Below are 18,041 nucleotides of genomic sequence, written 5' to 3'. Positions count from 1 at the left end.
CAGAGGCATGCATTGAAAGAAAAGAGAATCCCAGTTTATATAAGGGTATAAAGACACACAGTCCATTTGCTCTCTATTACTGCTCCTTCTGGCTTCCCCGCCTCCCACCAGGCCCAAACCGCCGGCATTTGATTTAAAGCAAGGCAGCTGAAACCACAGTGACTTTCTGCTGCTTTTGAGAACAGGCCAAATGTCTGTGAACTGCTAGAAAAAAAAATGTTTGCAACAGAGCAGATCTCTTCCCCTCCTGCAGCTCAGGAAGCCACCACGGTGAGCCTGCCCTGGGCCCAGCACCTCCAGAGACGTCGGAACAGAGACTCACCTCTTTGGAATGTGGTGTCCCCCCCATGTGATGGCAATGTTGTACTTTCCCGGGGTGCTGGGGTAATACTCGAACGCATAGACTCCATCCAGAAAACCTTTTTGCTTCACCAGCTCCTCCAGGCCCTCTGTGAGAAGAAAACACACCACCTTTCCAATGCAATCCTAGGCTCAGAACGAGAACCCGGAAGACAAGAACAGAATGACAGAAATATCCACAAACGTGGTCACAGAGGAAAGCAAAGTGGGCCACCTAAGAGGGTGGGACCCCTAAAACCTGAGAGATTCATCCAAAGCAAAAAAGGGTCCCGTCTCTGCTTCAAATTGTGGGGAATTGGAAGATTTCAGCTGGCTGCCTTTAGTAGGTTCTCTCAGCTACGAGGGGGCTATGCGGCCGGAACTTCCAGGGACTGTGTAAAGATAAATCTAGTTGCATCTCAATTTTTCCTCAACAATTCTACCCATTTTAGCTCCCCCCAAAACTGAAGAGGGAATGGATGAGTATTTGACATGAGTTCCAGGTTCGTGTCCTGGCATATCTTTTTCAACTGAAGCCAGACAATGAAAGTGAGAAAGCTCTTCTGTACTATCTACAAGGAGACAGACTTTAGATGCTCTACCACAAACTCCAGAGCAAGCCATCAGGCAGGGACTTGTTTGATGTTGAGCCTTGAGGTTTGGCTGGGAAAGCCATTTCATCAAGTGAGAATCTAAGGTCAGGAAAAAAATCGCCTCCTTGGCTCCTGTAGCAATAAGCCAGGAGGGAGGGCAGCCGCAGAGCAGCTTGGCTCTAGGTCTGAGCAGTCTAGAACCTTGGCTGCCCTTGGGGCTCAGCCTGCCCCAAAGCTTGGTGCTCTGAGGTCAAATATTAACTTTCTGGAACTCAGAACACCCCTGCCCAGCCTGCTGGAACACAGGGTAAGAGCAGTCCTAACACAGGAAGCTCAATATTCCACAAGTCAAGCGCTTCTGCACCTGCAACTAGAAATGCCGAGCTGCTCATCTGTTCCAGGAGAAAACTTGAGGATGGTCCTCACCCCCATCCTCACATCAACTGTCTCCCTTCCCAAAACAGGGAGCAAGAATGAGTTGCAGGGTACAACCCACCTCTCCACGGATGGCATTTATTTACCAGGAAATTTAACCTTAGGGAATCGGATTCCCCTTCTATAAGCACTGATCATAGTAATTAGGTGCCTGACATAATTGCATAGTCTATAAAATGTAACCTACAGTGGGAAAATCACTGGCTTCGGAGACTGTGCTTGAATTCCAGCTCAGACACCTACAAGCTGTGGGACCTTGGGCAAGATCTTTCCTCTCTAAGCCTACGTTTCTGCAAATAAAAAAGGGGCCTCTTCAGGTTGCTGTCCCAACCAAAGACAGCATTTCCCAAAACTCATTGCATCACTGCTCCTTCTACTCCCAGAAGCCTTAATGCAATGTGAGTCTGCAGAACCACCACTGTCCCCGCCTGCAACCAGGACAGACATTACAAATCAATCACTGCTTCCTTGCCGATGGAGCCCAGGTAGCCTGAAGTCTTTGACACAGATCTCTGGGATACATGGATCAGAACTGGCCATGGGGTGAAATCCATATGCCAGGCTACAAACATGCCCGAAATCACACCTGAGAGGAGGGAAGAAAGAACACTTACTAGGACCCTTCACAGTTACGCCAAGCTCCCCGCTTCCAGCAGCTTTGGTGTCAACTTTGAAGTCCGCCGTCTCCCGGATGCGGATGCCTTTGGGCTGCAGGCCTCGGCCACTGGCCCGGCAGGCGTTTGGATTGCAGGCTGCAAGCACAATTTCGACATCAATTCAACCTTTCATTCTTTAGTCAGAGTTGAGCAAGCCAAGGTAATGTGGAGCCACCCGCCAAGAAAATATTTGCTCTGCACAAAGAGTATGCGGTAGTTGCTGGGACCAGGGGTCCCGTTTAGGGAGCACACCAGGCAGCAAACAAGGACACAACATAACTTTGTCCAGCCACACCGCGGAGGGACTGGAGAAAGTTCCTTTGGCGAAGAAAGCCTGAGGGCACAGTGTGGATTCCCCAGGCTCCTGGTACCGGCTGAATCCTGGCATGTATCCCCTTGGTGGTGAAGCAAAGTTAAGACCTAGTGCTGGACACTGTTCAAACCTCATTGCTATACTCAAGGGCCCACTAATTGGGAAGACTGGGCTTCTTCAAGTCAACTTGAAAAATGTAGCGCTGGAAAACATCTGACCGGCTCCAAACTTTGGGGCAGTCATTTCTAAAGGTCTAAACAGTGTCGTTTTCCCCATAAAGAGCCAGAAGATAGCTCAAAAGGAAGCCAGTGCAACCCTCCACTGGCCAAGGCAGACAACCATTGCAGTGCCTTCCGTCACAGGTCCTAGGAACGTGGGCGGCTGGGAGTGCAACCACTAGTGATGAACGCCCCTCTCAACGTGACTTCTAGATCTGGTTAAAAAAGCTAAGTTTGTAAATACAAAAATTAAGGGCAAAGGTAGCTTCCAATATTCCTTACATGAGGTGCACAAAACTACTGCTCCCTGGAGTTATCAGAAGGTTGATTAAAGACTTCCTTGAACCCTAGGAATTCTTTGTCAACAAGGGCAACCTTCTGATTAAGTACAGAAATGAGAGATTAATGGGTAAAATGTCACGTTGTTTATTAAGTGACTTTTCCTTCCTAAATCTGATACTGCATATTTGACAGCTCTCTATACACTACAGGTCTCGAACCCCAGAGGAGGAGACTTCAGTTTACTTCATAGAAGGAAGGTAATTTCTCCTCTGGCCCCTCCTCTCTGCAATGTCCTCTTTGGCTATTTGGCAAACAACTGGTTCCCTAAGATACATACACACATCCTTGGAGGTAGAGATGATTTTAGGTGGTTCGTGGATGAATGTAAGTTTATGGTAGCACTTTATGGCAAGTAACGTTGGTTTTTCACTATGAAAATGATGTCAGCTTCTTTTTTATATAAAACCATCTAAGTAGAGGGAGGATTAGTACATCAAGAAAAGAACTCTAATAAATAAATTCGATCCAGTACAAGTGATGGAGACACATGCTGGGAATGAGAAGGGTAATCCATGAGAGAGAGGAGGTCAGGAAACACTACTGGAACTAGGATAGCCATTCAAATGCTTGCATTATGTCGAAAAGAGTTTTGTTAATGAATATGTTGGGGGTTTTCAATTTGTCAAGGGGAGAAAAGTTGGTCATACCAGGAGTAAGTCACAGGACTTCCCTTGGAGGGTTTAAATGTGTCTTTAAAAAAAATAAATACTCATGGAAATTCTGTACATGGGCAATGGTCTCCATATCAAAAGAGTAACTACTTAGTTCATATAAACACTAAAGAGAGCTGAAGAGTTGGAAGGAAATTGCCAGATTCTCCTCCGTTGTGAAATGTTTAAATGTAATTAGAGAGCAGGCTGGGGGTCTGGCTGGACAAGCTGTGAGAACTGTACTGTCATTTCCTGGGGCCACAAACAGCACAGGCTCGCTGACATCTGCAGGCAGCACAAAGACCTGGCACCAAAGCCCCACCCAACCAGCCCTTACCAAGCAAGGTGCCTCGGGCCCAGGGCTCTCAGCTAGGAAGCCAACAGCTTCGGGGTCCAGGCGGCCCAGAGGCAGGATTCAGAGGAGGAAGCCAGGCCTGCAGACGCAGATGCAGGACAGAACAGGAAAAGGCAAGTATTGATTAGAAAAGGCAGCAGAGCTAGGGATGAGGGTAGGGGGAGGAAGAGCAACAAGGAGAAGGAAAGAGTCTAATAGGAAAACACCTGCTTCCCCGGCAGAGGGAGTTCAGCAGTGTGGTTAAGGGGTCAACAGAGACCCGGGTTCTACTCCTACCGACGCCTAGCCCTTACTCACCAACACCTTATGTTATCTAAGTCTCAGTGTCTCCATCTGCAAACTGGGGATACTAACAGCACCTGGAACACACAGGCTGGTGTGACAATGAGATGCAGTCGTGCTAAGTGCCTGGCAGCCCAGTGAAGGCCAAACAGTGGAGGCTGGGGGGGCACCAGCAATGCTATTGCTGCTAATCTCAGCCCCAGGTGCCAACCCCTCCGCGGCCTCGGTCCTGCACTTCTCAGTGAGGAATGGCTCTCCTGGACAAGTGTTTTGGGGAGGATTAAATGAGTTAATACAAGTAAAGCACTGAAGTCACTTCGTGGCTCATGGAAAGATATTAATATCTTGTGGACAGAGTCAGTCACTGGCCACAGAAAGGGGACAGAGGAGTTCAATGACCATTCTCCTGGCCTTGGGGCCCAGCCATGTGCACAGACAGCACACCTGGTCAGCCACCCCAGCACTCACCTTCCCCAACCTGTACAACGAAGGGACTCTTGGGAATGGTGTCCCCAGCAAAGGTGACCTTGACCACGTGAGGGCCAGGGTGCATTGGTTTGTATACACATCGATACACCTGGTTTCCTTTGTCTTCCACCAGCAGCTCCACGGTGTTCTTCCCCTGGGGATCTTCTACCTCAACCCCAATGTCACCCACGCCGGCACCTAGGACAGAGCGAACATTCCGTAAGCCCAAGTCACCTTCTCGGAAAGCTCACTGCCAGTGAGTGTAAAAGCAGATACAAAATGCAAAGGGTCCGGCCAGCGTGTCTCAGTGTTTGAGCGTCAACCTATGAACCAGGAGGTCATAGTTTGATTCCTGGCCAGGGCACATCCCTGGGTTGCGGGTTTGATCCCCAATAGGGGGCGTGCAGGAAGCAGCCAATCAATGATTCTCTCTCATCATTAATGTTTCTTTCTCTCTCTCTCTCTCTCTCTTGCTTCCTCTCTGAAATCAACAAAAATATGTATTTCTAAATCTATATATATAAAAGCCTAAGCGACTGGCTGACCTGCTGACAGGCCGACCGGCTGGTAGGTATGATGCAAACTGACACGAGGGGGCAGACGCTCAATGCAGGAGCTACGGGATGACAGCAACTTTGCAGAGTGACCTCTCGCACTCTGGGACCCCTGGGGGGATATCGGACTGCTGGTTTTGGCCCAATCCCCACAGGCCAGGCCATGGGACCCCACTGCCAGGGGGACCCCACTCACTCCACAGATACCCTTTGAGCCCCGGCGCTGCCCCAGTGGGGCTGGCTGGGGAGGGACCTCGGGAGGTTGGCTCCAGGGTGTGTCTGGCCCTTCTCACCCCGCCAGCTACCTTGTAATTAAGTTCCTTTCAATGTGCACGAATTCGTGCACTGGGCCTCTAGTAAATAAATAAATGAATAGAAAAAATGCAAATGAAGGAAACAGAGGCACTCAGAAGGGCCACACCAAGACATTAACATTCTGCCACGGGGAAGGATGGTGATGGCTGAGCAGTCCTTTTTTCCCACTCTCTGTTTTGTAAATTTTCTACACTGAAAAGAAGGCAATTTCAAGAACTGTCTTATTCATCCCTCCCCACTCAATCCAACAGGACCTTGAATAGAATCATCTAGTAGATGATTCTTCAAACTTAGTTTCTTCAGAAGAAAGGCTGGTTTTGAAAAATGTAAAAATATAACCAATACATTTGAAACAGAGAACAGACTGATGGTTGCCAGAGGGGAGAGGGCTTGGGGCCTGGCTGAAAAAGGTGAAGGGGTTAAGAAGTACAAACTGGTAGTTACGGAATAGTCACAGGAATGTAAATTACAGCATAGGGAATATAGTCAATAATACTGTAATAACTATGTGTGGGGCCAAGTGGGTACTTGAAATATTGGGGCGACCACTTTGTAAAAAGTATATAATTATCTAATCACTATTCTGTACACCTGAAACTAATACATAATAATACTGAATATAAACTGTAATTAAAAACTTTTTTAAAAAAGAAATTAAAAATAAATAAACTTATAAGGGGTATGGGGGCAGGAAGGGAGATGGATTGAAGAAAGTTATTTTTGTTGTTGGTTGTTCAACTTCAAAGACAAAGGTCAGGCATCCCGAGCCTTCAGGTTCCTGAGGACTATCGCTGGCTTTACCAGGAAGCCTGGTCCATGGAAGAGGGCGCTTTACCTGCTGTGTAGATGTCAAAGTAGGTGGGCTTATTGGCGATGTTCCCTGCGGCTTCCAAACCGGGGCCTTTCGCGGTGACTTTACTGGCATCTCCCTGGGCCTTGTCGACATTCACTTCAAATGGGCTCTTAGAGATATGCTGTCCTGCAAAGAGCACTGTGACCTACAAGGGACAGAGAGGTGATAAACACTCCCTTCTCCCTGCCCAGTGAGGCGACCAGAAAAAGCCACGTGCTCTGTGACCTTCTCTTCCCTCCTCCTGATTATCCACACAGAAGTGGCTGGACCAGGAGCCCTGCTAGAGGCCTGAATGGGACTCCCACTTCACTCCATCAGCCATACGGCGGGCCTGGGATATCCGACCTTCAGCAAACTAAAAACGCCTACATCTGATGTTTAGCCTCTCTCGTAGGATACAAACACTTCTATTCTAATCTCTAGACATTGAGCCCTTTAAGGCAGCACTGACGAGGGCCACTGTTCCCCAGAATACAATGTACAGTTCCAGGATTTCAAACCTAAAGTCAATGTATTTTTCAAGAGACCGAGATCATTCCCAGAGACATGGATTTGGGAAAAAGTACAGATTTCCATCTAAAACTTGAGCCAGAGTTCTCATCTCTTAAATTTGGGGGTTAGGCTTCCTAGAAAGTGAATAAATTAATTATATCATAAATGCTTTCTTTGAGATTCATGATGTTCTAAAGGTATGGCCTTGGTTCCAGGTGAATTCACTAAAGCCCAAGGTGGTGAGTATGGTCTATATCTCAGTGGCATGGTACACAGGACAGGCCTGTATGTGCTGTTGAAGGCTTTCTTCCAACTAACGGTAGACTCCTCGATCAGTCCAGTCTCTGCAAGACTTCCTTGGTCCCCATCCCATAAGCCAACTGGACACCAACTCAAACAGAATTCAAAATGTTGCTGAGACAAAGGGTCTGAGACCAAATCCCCAACAATTCCCCAGGTACATGAGTGGGCTACTGGCTTCCGCTACAGTCCACTGGCCTTCTCCATGCCGGCAGATGCTCTAGAACACCTCGAGGGGACATAAGGCAGCATTACAGACAAAGCCCAGGGCTTTAGCATCTATACTCCAGGCATGTAGCTACAACCACTATTACCTATGACAGTTAGAAAAATCTATGACATTACAATAACCTAGTGGAATTCAACCAATCAAGATTATTAGCTAATATCTCAAGTCCGGTTTGTGGGGAACCCAAATTTTTCTATAATGAGCACGGATACTTTCATAATCAGGAAAGAAAATCAGAAGTTAACTTCAGAAAACCCTTTCCTTCCACACATATCGAAGCAAGCCCAGAAGAGTAGTCCAAGCAATAGCCACGACACCTCATCTTACTTTGTGCAGCCCGGTGACCTTGGGCAGATACTCCACCGAGTATGTCTTGTTCTTGTCGCTAGCAGGGGTCACTTGTGCCTAGGATGGAAGATGAATGACAGTCAGAGAAAGCACCAGGTGTGAGTAAAAGAATGCTGTGCCAGCCAATCTCCTGCTGTGAGCTGGCAGGTCAGGCACCTGCCCTGGCTATTTCCTGCCCCACTATTCCTGCAGGACACCCCAGGGGAGGAAGAGCCTGAAGTTACAGAAACAAATCCGGTAGCACAAAGGTATAACCAAGTCAGGACTCTCTGCTGACTCAGAGCTGAAACTCTCTAAATGAGAGAGACTATAAAGCAAGGAACTTAAAGCTTCGTTGGCCATGTAGTAATTAAGCATTTATGAAATGCTGGGCCCAGTGTTAGGTACCCAAAACAAAACAAATCAGGCAGAATTCCTGACCCAGTGGGAGAAATGGACAGTATGCCAGTAAACTCAGAATTTCAGATCATACATAGCAATAGGAATATATAGTCTTAAGAAGATAAGTAGACAAAAGGAACAGTGTGTGCAAAGACTCTGAAGGGAGAATCAAAGGCTGGTCAGAGTGAGAAGAGAGTGGGACATTAGTATTGTTATTGTATTGTATTGTATTGTATTGTATTGTATTTTATCAGTACTGTATTGTTTTTCTGCCCATTAGTATTTTGGTCATTAGTATCTAGAACCTCAACTTGCCCTACTGGTGTGGCTCAGTGGTTGAGCATCAACCCATGAACCAGGTCATGGTTCAACTCCCAGTAGGGGCACATGCCCAGGTTTCAGGCTCAAGCCCTAGTAGGGGGTGTGCAGGAGGCAGCCAATCAATGATTTCCTCGCATCATTGATGTTTCTCTCTCTCTCCCCGCTCCCTTCCTCTCTCTGAAATCAATAAAAATGTATTTTAAAAAAACAAACAAACTCAACTAATGAGGCCTTTGCTAAATTCCAAGTATCCTTTATTTTATTAAACATTGTGTCCCTGGGTATCAATTTATACTCATTTTCAAGGTACAGCCCTTGGGCAAGTTACTTTAACCACTGTGAGCCTCAGGATCCTTTTGGTAAAAAACAGTGTTTGTTGTGAGCTTCAGTGGGAAAAATGGAGGCACAGTCCCTGGCCCTTGACTAGCTCCCTGGGATGCTGACGGGGAGGCAGCACCCTCCGACATACCTCCTCCTTGTTCCCTTCTGGGTCCTCGACAAACACCATCAAGTCTCCTTGCCCGGCGCTGATGGTGTCCACAGTGAACTTGGCCGGCTGCTTCACCATGTTTCCAGTGGGCTCGATTCCTGCCAAAGGTTTACACAAGCACATTACAGCCTGGCCAGCCCTGACACAGGCCACCACCCACTGTGTTTCCTTCAGGAAACTGAGAGATGGGACTCAGTCCTGCAGCCACCACATGGGAGATAAGGATAAACTGCCGTGACAAGAATAATCCAATCGGTTCCAATCGCCAATTCTGTCCTTGTTAGTTAAGCAACAATTAATTCTGAAATATTCAGAGCAATTCAGCCAGAAATGGATACAATTATGAAAATGTAGCCATAGAGCTGGCACTGAGAGAGGTGATGTGGGGAGGTGGGGGAGATGAGGTATGGGAGAATGGCTAATTTTTCATTAAAGACCATTTTGTATTATTTAAAATATTCAAAAATTGCCTTCAATTCTTTTTAATTAAACTTTTTATTTTGAGATGATTGAGCAAAGTAATTTGAGACAGATTCACATGCAGGTGTACAAAATAATGTCCTTTATCCAGTTCCTCCAATGGTTACATAGTACAAAACTCTACACAGTCAAAATACAGACCATTTCTATTCCCACAGGGATCACTCCAGTTGCCCTTTTATAGCCACACCCACTTCCGTCCCATCTCAGCCCCTTCCTACCCCAACAACCACACATCTCTAATTTTGTCATTTCCAGAATATCGGAATCATATGCTATGCAACATTTTAAAATTGTCCTTTCCCACTACCATAATTCTTTGTAGATTCATCCAGGTCGTTGCCTATATTATTTGTTTGTTCTTTTTATTGCTGAGTAATATTCCCTGATATGAATGTACCACAGTTTGTATAACCATTTACCCACCGAAGGGCAGTACCAGTTGTCTATTACTAATAACGCTGCCCTAAACATTCCAGTATAGGTTTGTGTGAACATGTTTTCATTTCCCTGGAATAAATGTCAAGGAATGGAACAACTGGGTCATATGGTAATTGCCTGTTTAGTTCTTTAGGAAAAACTGCCAAACTGTGTTCCAGAGTGGCTGGACCATTTTACATTCCCACCAGCGATGTATTCATGATCCGGATCCAGTTTCTCTGAATCCTTGCCAGCATTTGCTGCTATCACTACTTTCTACATTAGCCATTTTGATAGGCCATAGTGGTTTCAAAATGGATTTCTCTCCCTAGCAAGTTGGTTCAGTGGATAGGCATTGGCCCACGGACTGGGTTCGATCCCCGTCAAGGGCACATGCCCAGGTTTTGGGCTCAATCCCCAGTAGGGGGCGTGCAGGAGGCAGCCAATCAATGATTCTCTCTCATCATTGATGTTTCTATCTCTCTCTCCCTCTCCCTTTCTCTCTGAAATCCATAAAAATATTTTTAAAAATCAATGGAAAATATCCTCTTGTACTTATATATTTCTAAGCACTTCTCTACAGCAGCAATTTTAAACTTGCTTGCCACAAAAATTTTTAAAACCTGCAATATCTGACTATTTGGTCAGGGTCACTGACCTCTTTTCCCTTATATTGTCAAATTTAAAAATGACAACAGCAGCCCTGGCCAGTTGCTCAGCTGGTTGGAGTGGTGTCGAGTTCAATTCCTGGCCAGGGCAGGAATGACTCTTCCCCCATTATTCTTCTTTTTCAAAATTGCTTTCGCTGCTTTTTCATATACATTCTGAAATAATACCCTTTTCTATGTCTACAAAAAAAGATCTTGCTGGGATTTTAATAGCAATTCTGTTACACCTATATGACAATTTGGGAAGAATGGACATCTTTACTCTAACTTTCTCAACCGATGGAAGCAGTTAGCATGTTTCTCCATTTATATAGGTCTTATTTGATTTATTCATTACTGTTTTATGTTTTCAGCATGTAACTCCTATACATGTTTTATTACATTTACACTTATTTCTCAATTTTTTGAGCAAATGCAAATGGTATGCTATTTTCAACTTCGGGGTTCTTTTGTTACTTCTTGTGGACAAATACAATGGATATTTGGATGCTGATCTTATAGCCTGAGACATTGCTGAACTTATTTAAGGAGAGCTTTTTAACAATTTTTTGAAAGCATTTTCTTGTGGACTATCATGTCATCTGCAAATAGGGACAGTTTTATGTCTTACTTTCTGATATGTGTCTTTTATTTCCTTCTCTTGCTTGCTGTATTAGCTAAAACTTGCACCCTGATGCTGAATAGCAGTGGTGAGAACACACCCAGGCTTTCATCATAATTATACTAATGATTGTAGGTGTTTTGTGGTAGCTACTCTATATCAAATTAAGGAAGTTCTCTATTCCTCTTTTTCTGAGTTCTTATCATGGGTGGCTGCTGAATTCTGTCCAACGCTTTTCCTGTATCAATTGACATGGTCATGTGACTTTTCTTCTTTAGCCTGTTAATGTAGATTATGTTGACTGATTTGCTAACAGCATGCCAGCCTTGCACCCCTTGAATCAACTCCACTTGGTCATGATGAATAATTATCTTTATATATTGCAAATTTTTATTTGCTAATATTTTGTTAAGGACTTTTATAACTTTATTCATGAGAGATATTGGTCTGTAGTTTTCTTTTTTTGGCATTGCCTTTGTCTGGTTAGAGCAATACTAGTTTCATAAAATGAATTGGGAAGTGTTCCCTCCTCATATTTCCGGAAGAGATTGTGTAGAACTGGTGTTAATTCTTCCTCCAGTGAAATCTTCTGAGCCTGGAGATTTCTTTTCCAAGAGCTTTCAAATTACAGATCTGATTTCTTTAATGGTTATAGAACGACTCAGGTATCTACTTCATTTGGCTGAGTGTTGGTAGCCCGTGGCTGTTGAGGGAAGTCTATTATAGATATTCATATTTTTGCTTACCATGTTCCTTCTTCCTGTGATTCCAAGATTCCTTCTCTTATTCTTTTCTTCCCAGAGAATTTCCTTTAAGCCATCCTTTTAGGGTAGATGTACTTGTGAGAAATTCTTTGTTTTCCTTTATCTGAGAATGTCTTGATTTCCTCTTCATTTCTAAAGTGCATTGTCCCTGGATATAGGATTCTGGGTTGATCGTTCTTTTCTTTCAGCACGTAAAAAAATGTTGTGCCACTTCCTGTAGATGAGAAATTTCTCATCTAACGAATATAATAGGTAAGGTGTCATTTCTCTTGTTGCTTTCAAGCTTTTACTGTCTAGTTCCTTGAAGTCTAAGACAGCGGTTCTCAACCTGTGGGTCGCGACCCCTTTGGGGGTCGAACGACCCTTTCACAGGGGTCGCCTAAGACCATCAGAAAACATATATAATTACACACTATGCTTTAATTATGTTCAATTTGTAACAATGAAATTGGGGGTCACCACAACATGAGGAACTGTATTAAAGGGTAGTGGCATTAGGAAGGTTGAGAACCACTGGTCTAAGATGTGGCTTGGTGTGGACTTTTTTTTTCTTCTTCTTTTTTTAAATCTTGTTTGGGTTTAGCTCAGCTTACCAAAATTGGGGAGTTTTCAGCCATTATTTCTTTGAGCATTATTTTAGCCCCACTCTATTTTTACTCTCCTATGTCATGTTAGATGTTTTGTTATCATCCCAAAGGTCCCTGAGGCTGTGTTCATGTTTTCCAGTCTACTTTCTTTGTCATTCAGACTGGGTAATTTTTATTGTTCTATTTTTCAGTTTGCTGATTCTTTTCTCTGTCTTCCCACTCTGCTATTGAGCTCGTCCAGAGAGTTATTTTAGTTTTACTGCATTTTTCAGTTCTAAAAATTCCATTTTCTTTCTTATCTATATCTTCTACTTCTTTGCTGAGATTTTTTTGTTTTGTTTTTCCTTCTGTTTGAAGTGTGTTTGTAATTGTTTGTTAAAGCCATTTTTATAATAGCTGCTTTAAAATCTTTATCAAATAATTCTAACATCTCTATTACCTCAGTGTTGGTATCAATTGATTGCCTTTTTCCATTCAGTTTTACATCTTCCTGGTTCTTGGATTGGTAAGTGATTTTTGCTATTTAAACCTGGATAATCTGAGTATTATGCTATGAGACTCTGGGTCTCAGGTAAACTTTCTGCTTTAGCTGCCTTTTTATAGGACCACTTCAGCAGGGGAAGGAAGGGAGCAGGCCTTATTACTGCCAGTGGGGGAGGAAGTCCAGGCTCCCTATTCAACCTCCGCTGATACTCAAAGTGAGGGGGGCTTCTCATTACTGGCAGGTAGAGGTGGGAGTCCCAGCTTTTATTAGGCCTCCCCTACCTGAGGCTGGAAGGGGTAGGAATGCCTCATTGTTACTCAAATGGCTTCTACTGACATCACTGGGGTGGCTTCCTTATCTGTGGTGCAAGTCTAGGCTCCCCATTTGGCCTTTGCTGGTGCAGTGGGGGCCGCAGTTTTTGCTGGAGCAGAGCAATGATTGTCTAAAAGTGTTCTTCCCTGCTAGGCTGCCCTTTCCCGGTCTTCTGGCCAGAGAGAGTCGGCTTTTGTTGGGCTTTTTGTGTTTGTGCCACTGGTATTTCCAGCTTGTCAGCTTCTTCAGTTCCAAGTCTGGGACACACGAGGCAAAAGGAAAACCAAGGAACTCATTACTAACTGTCCTCGGGCTCCCAGTCCCCAGCTGGTTTGCCTTCTTCTCTTTCAGAGTCTTCTCCTGTTTGTTCTGTGTAAAATGCCCAGGGACTTCAGATGTACTTAGTGGGAAGACCTGGAAAAAGTACTTCAACTCCACCTTCCCAGAAGCACAAGTTCAAGTATTATTTCTTTTTGAGTTTTTCATTGTGGAGGATTCCAAGCCGATGCAGAGACAGAGAACTGCGTACCCATCACCCAGCTTCAACAACAACTAACTCACAACCTGCCTAGCTTCACACCTGCACTCCCGCCACTTCCCTCTTCCTGTGTGATTTTGATACAAATCCTAGTCCTCATATACATCACTCATAAGCATTCACTATGTATCTCTAAATGATATTTCAGCCCTAGCCGGTTTGGCTCAGTGGATAGAGCGTCTGCTTATGGACTGACGGGTCCCAGGTTTGATTCTGGCCAAGGGCACATGCCCAGGTTGCGGGCTCGATCCCCAGTAGGGGGAGTGCAGGAGGCAGCCAATCAATGATTCTCTCTTATCATTGATGTTTCTATCTCTCCCTCTTCCTTCCTCTCTGAAATCAATAAAGAAATTTATTAAAAAATAAACAAATAAATAAATAAATGGTATTTCAGGATATCTACATCCAAAAAATCCCATCAAAAAAATTAGCAGTAATTATTTAATATGACCAAATATTGTCAGTGCTCAAATTTCTGATTATCTTGTAAGTGTCATGAATTTGTTTCAACAATCAGCTGAAGCAGGATCCACATAAGGTTCATATATTACAATTGATTGCTAAGTCTCTCAAATCACATTAAATCTCTAGGTTTCTCTCCATCTCTCCTTTTCCTTATCATCAGTCTGTTAAAAACACTGAGTCATTTGCTACTACACCCTGGATTTGTATTAATTTTCCAATAAATAATTGATTGTAAAATACTAGTGGTAGTTTATTATATAGTAAGATAATATTCACATATTGTTAGGTAAGAAATGCAAATTGAAGAAAATACATAGTTGGAATTCACTTCCAAATATAAAGAATAGAAAATAGAATAGAATAGCAAAGCAAAGCAAAGCTGGGAAGAAACACCTCAGAATGAAGGAAGGGATGGGAAGCAAGCTTTCAATTTTCATTGTCTACATTTTTCTTTTGCTTCAAATTTACAGAGTGATCACATCATTTAACAACTACATTTAAACATGCACTTCATAAATTCATAAATACCCTCTCCACCTGACTCCACAGCCCAAGAGCAACTAGCTCTGCAGCTGATCCAAGACCCTGGCTCCCCATGGCTGGCTGGGCGGCTGAACCATGCCACCTGCAATCGCTGGGAGCTATGCTCACTGTGCAGACAACCGAGACTACTCAGTACGAAGAGGGTTTGCGTCTTGCTCTGTACAGACGTAACAGAGAACGTGGGTTTTGAGAAAGGTTCCTGCTTTGCTCAGAGTCGCACGCCTGCAACCTCGGAACCCACAAGGAAGCCCATAACAAAAGTCTGTTTGTGGCGGCAAGTTTACCTCGGCCCAGCCCTCTCTCCTTCAACCCGCTGGAACTAAGTCAGGGCTCAGTGAACAGATAACCAGCAAGAGGTAACCAGCTGGTAATTGCAATCTAGTCCACATCCAGAAGAGGAAATAAAGCCAACCAACCTCAGAACCTTTAGAAACTAGGAGATGAAGCGTTCCCCATTCCTTGGTTCCGTTGACAGACATGGAGCAATGTGGCCACACAGGAAAGAGAGCAAACTGTCCCTGCCCTTGGTCTCACTCTGGGACAAGTAATGTCTTAAGGCCCCACCCATGTGGCCTCATGTGTGACCCTGTTGCCTTGCTCCTTAAAAAAAAAAAAAAATTAAACCTAGAATAACCCTATGATCTAGCAATTCCACTTGTAGGTATATACCAGCAGCAACTGGACATATTTGTATGCCCATGTCCACAGAGCATTGTTCACAATAACCAAAAGATGGAAACAACCCAATGTCCAGTGACGGGAAAGTAGAAAAATAAAATGTATTATATATACAACGGAGTATTACTCAGCTTCATAAAGGAGTGAAATGCTGATACGTGTGAGAGCACAGATGAACCTTAAAAACATGGGAACAAAGGGACAAAATATCATATAATTCCACTTACATGAGGAACTTAGAATAGGCAAGTTTGCAGAGACAGAGTGGTAGTTGCCAGGGGCTGAGGGGAGGGGAATGGAGAATTATTATTTAATGAGTTCAGAATTTCAATTTGGGAAGATGAAAAAGTTCTGGAGATAAATAGTGGTGAAAGTTACACAACCATGAATGTACTTAATGCCACTGAATGGTACACTTAAAAATGGTTAGATTAGTGAATGTTATGTATATTTTACCACATTTGTATTGGGGTAAAACACACACACACACACACACACACACACACACACACACACACTTCTTAAAAGGTGTCTGCACCCAGGCCAGGTAGCTCAGTTGGCTGGAGCACCATTCCGTGCACCAAAAGGTTGAAGGTTCAATTCCTGGTCAGGGCACATACTAGGTTGTGGGTTCAGTCCCTGGTTGGGGTGCATATGGGAGGCAACTGATTGATATTTCTTTCTTACATTGATGTTTCTCTTTTACATCAATGTTTCTCTCTCCCTAAAATCAATAAACATATCCTCAGATAAGGATTTAAAAATTTTTTTTAAAGGTATTTGGTCCCTAAGTACGTAACGCAAAGAGGCAGATAAAGGCAAAAGCAGTGACTAGCCACATTCCTAAAGTATAACAAGTGGTCATTTTTTAGAAAATAGCAGTCAGAGGAAACCATTTCACATTAACAATGGGAAACTGGCCGGCCACTGATAAGGTTACTGCAAACAGGCATTTGGTGCCTTGGTCAGATTCAATTTATTTGACCAGTTTTGTTGACAAGAGATTTATTTGGCTGTTTGAGCTTTATTTGCCATTTAGGAATGGCAAAAAAACCTTTAAATTCAGAGATTAAATTTTAACCTTTAAAATCAGAGATTCTTGACTGCAGCCACCGCCTTTGGTACGGCTCACAGAAAGCACCTTTACAGCAAGCACAGGCACACTGACCTGGGAGGCTGCACCTGGGGGAGGCCTTCAAACAACCTCTAACACAGAAGACTCCCAGACCCCACCTCATTGCCAGAGGGACCTCAAATGGCACGTGGGTTTGTTCCAGAGCAATCGAGCTGCGTTCTGGTCTAAATCGTGCTAAAGACCGCGAGAAGGACCTGGCCAGTGAGATTGAGACGACACACGGTCATCACCACTACCCTGGCTGTAGGCCATCCTTAGACTAAGCTCAGGCCAAGTACAGCAATGCTATCTTCAAAGGGACGGAGTGTGTGGGACAGCCCACAAGACAAGTGTTCTGCATTCTTCAGAAAGTCAATGTCATTCTTTTAAAAAGTTGGGGGAAATTATTCTAGATTAAAAGAGTCTAAAGACAGCCGAAACCGGTTTGTCTCAGTGGATAGAGCGTCGGCCTGCGGACTGAGGGGTCCCGGGGTCGATTCCGGTCAGGGGCACGTACCTGGGCTGTGGGCACATCCCCGGTGGGAGATGTGCAGGAGGCAGCTGATCGATGTTTCTCTCTCATCGATGTTTCTAACTCTCTATCTCTCTCCCTTCCTCTCTGTAAAAAAATCAATAAAATATATTAAAAAAAAAAAGGAGTCTAAAGACAAAAAAAGAAATTCACAAAAAAAGTAAGTGAATCATAATCAAATCTTGGTTTGTAAAATAACAAAAACTATTAAAGAATTTTAGGACAATAAATTTGAAAACAAAATTATCAGCTGGCATGAAATTATTATTAATTTTCTTATGTGTGATGATCAATACTGTGGTTTTGTAAGAGGATGTCCTATTTGTAGGACAGACAGGCTTGGCTGATATATTCAGAAGTTAAATGTCACCATGTTTCCAATAACCTCCCCCCACCCCACACACACACACAGACACATATACATGCAATGTGCAAAGGGCGAGAGAAAACTATATTAGAATGGTAAGAACTGTAGATTCTAGGAGAATATGCAAGTTATTTTGTGTATCTAAATGTTTCCCCAATTGTCATTAAGAAATACAATGCAGCCCTGGCCAGGTGGCTCAGTTTGTCAGAGCGTCATCCTGTACACCAAAAGGTTTCAGGTTTGATTCCCAGTCAGGGCACATACCTAGGTTGTGGGTTTGCTCTCTAGTCAGGGCACATGCAGAAGGCAACATGTCAATGTTTCTCTCTCACATCTTTCTCTCTCTCTCGCTAAAAAAATAAAATCAATTAAAAACATATCTTTGGGTGAGGATTAAAAAAAAAACAAGAAAAAGAAATACAACACACTCCTATAGAAAAAGAAGCAAGTTGTATCTTGCTATGCTGATCTTTACCAGAAATCACACTGAGTTGAAATACAACTGTTCCCCCGGGGGAAAAAAAAAATAGCGTGCTTAATAACTATGCATGGGG

At 43.8% G+C, this 18,041-nt stretch overlaps 1 protein-coding gene across 6 annotated transcripts in view; it reads right to left on the bottom strand.

Moving 5' to 3' along the window:
• The window catches only part of FLNB (filamin B), a 133,958-nt gene that overhangs the window by 58,813 nt on the left and 57,104 nt on the right, over positions 1 to 18,041 (bottom strand). For all 6 annotated transcript variants that reach the window (XM_006779108.2, XM_006779110.2, XM_006779112.2 and 3 more), the window contains exons 5-10: positions 8,914 to 9,032; positions 7,722 to 7,799; positions 6,356 to 6,518; positions 4,652 to 4,849; positions 1,982 to 2,119; positions 323 to 449 (exon numbers count right to left, since the gene is read on the bottom strand). In XM_006779108.2, the coding sequence (XP_006779171.1) occupies positions 323 to 449; positions 1,982 to 2,119; positions 4,652 to 4,849; positions 6,356 to 6,518; positions 7,722 to 7,799; positions 8,914 to 9,032 (823 nt within the window). The remainder of the gene's footprint in view (positions 1 to 322; positions 450 to 1,981; positions 2,120 to 4,651; positions 4,850 to 6,355; positions 6,519 to 7,721; positions 7,800 to 8,913; positions 9,033 to 18,041) is intronic.

The sequence above is a fragment of the Myotis davidii genome, unplaced genomic scaffold (genome assembly GCF_000327345.1).
Source record: "Myotis davidii unplaced genomic scaffold, ASM32734v1 scaffold189, whole genome shotgun sequence".
In the NCBI taxonomy this organism is placed as follows: domain Eukaryota; kingdom Metazoa; phylum Chordata; class Mammalia; order Chiroptera; family Vespertilionidae; genus Myotis; species Myotis davidii.
The sequence above is the reverse complement of the archived record's forward strand: the minus strand, read 5'-3'. Positions and strand labels throughout refer to the sequence as shown.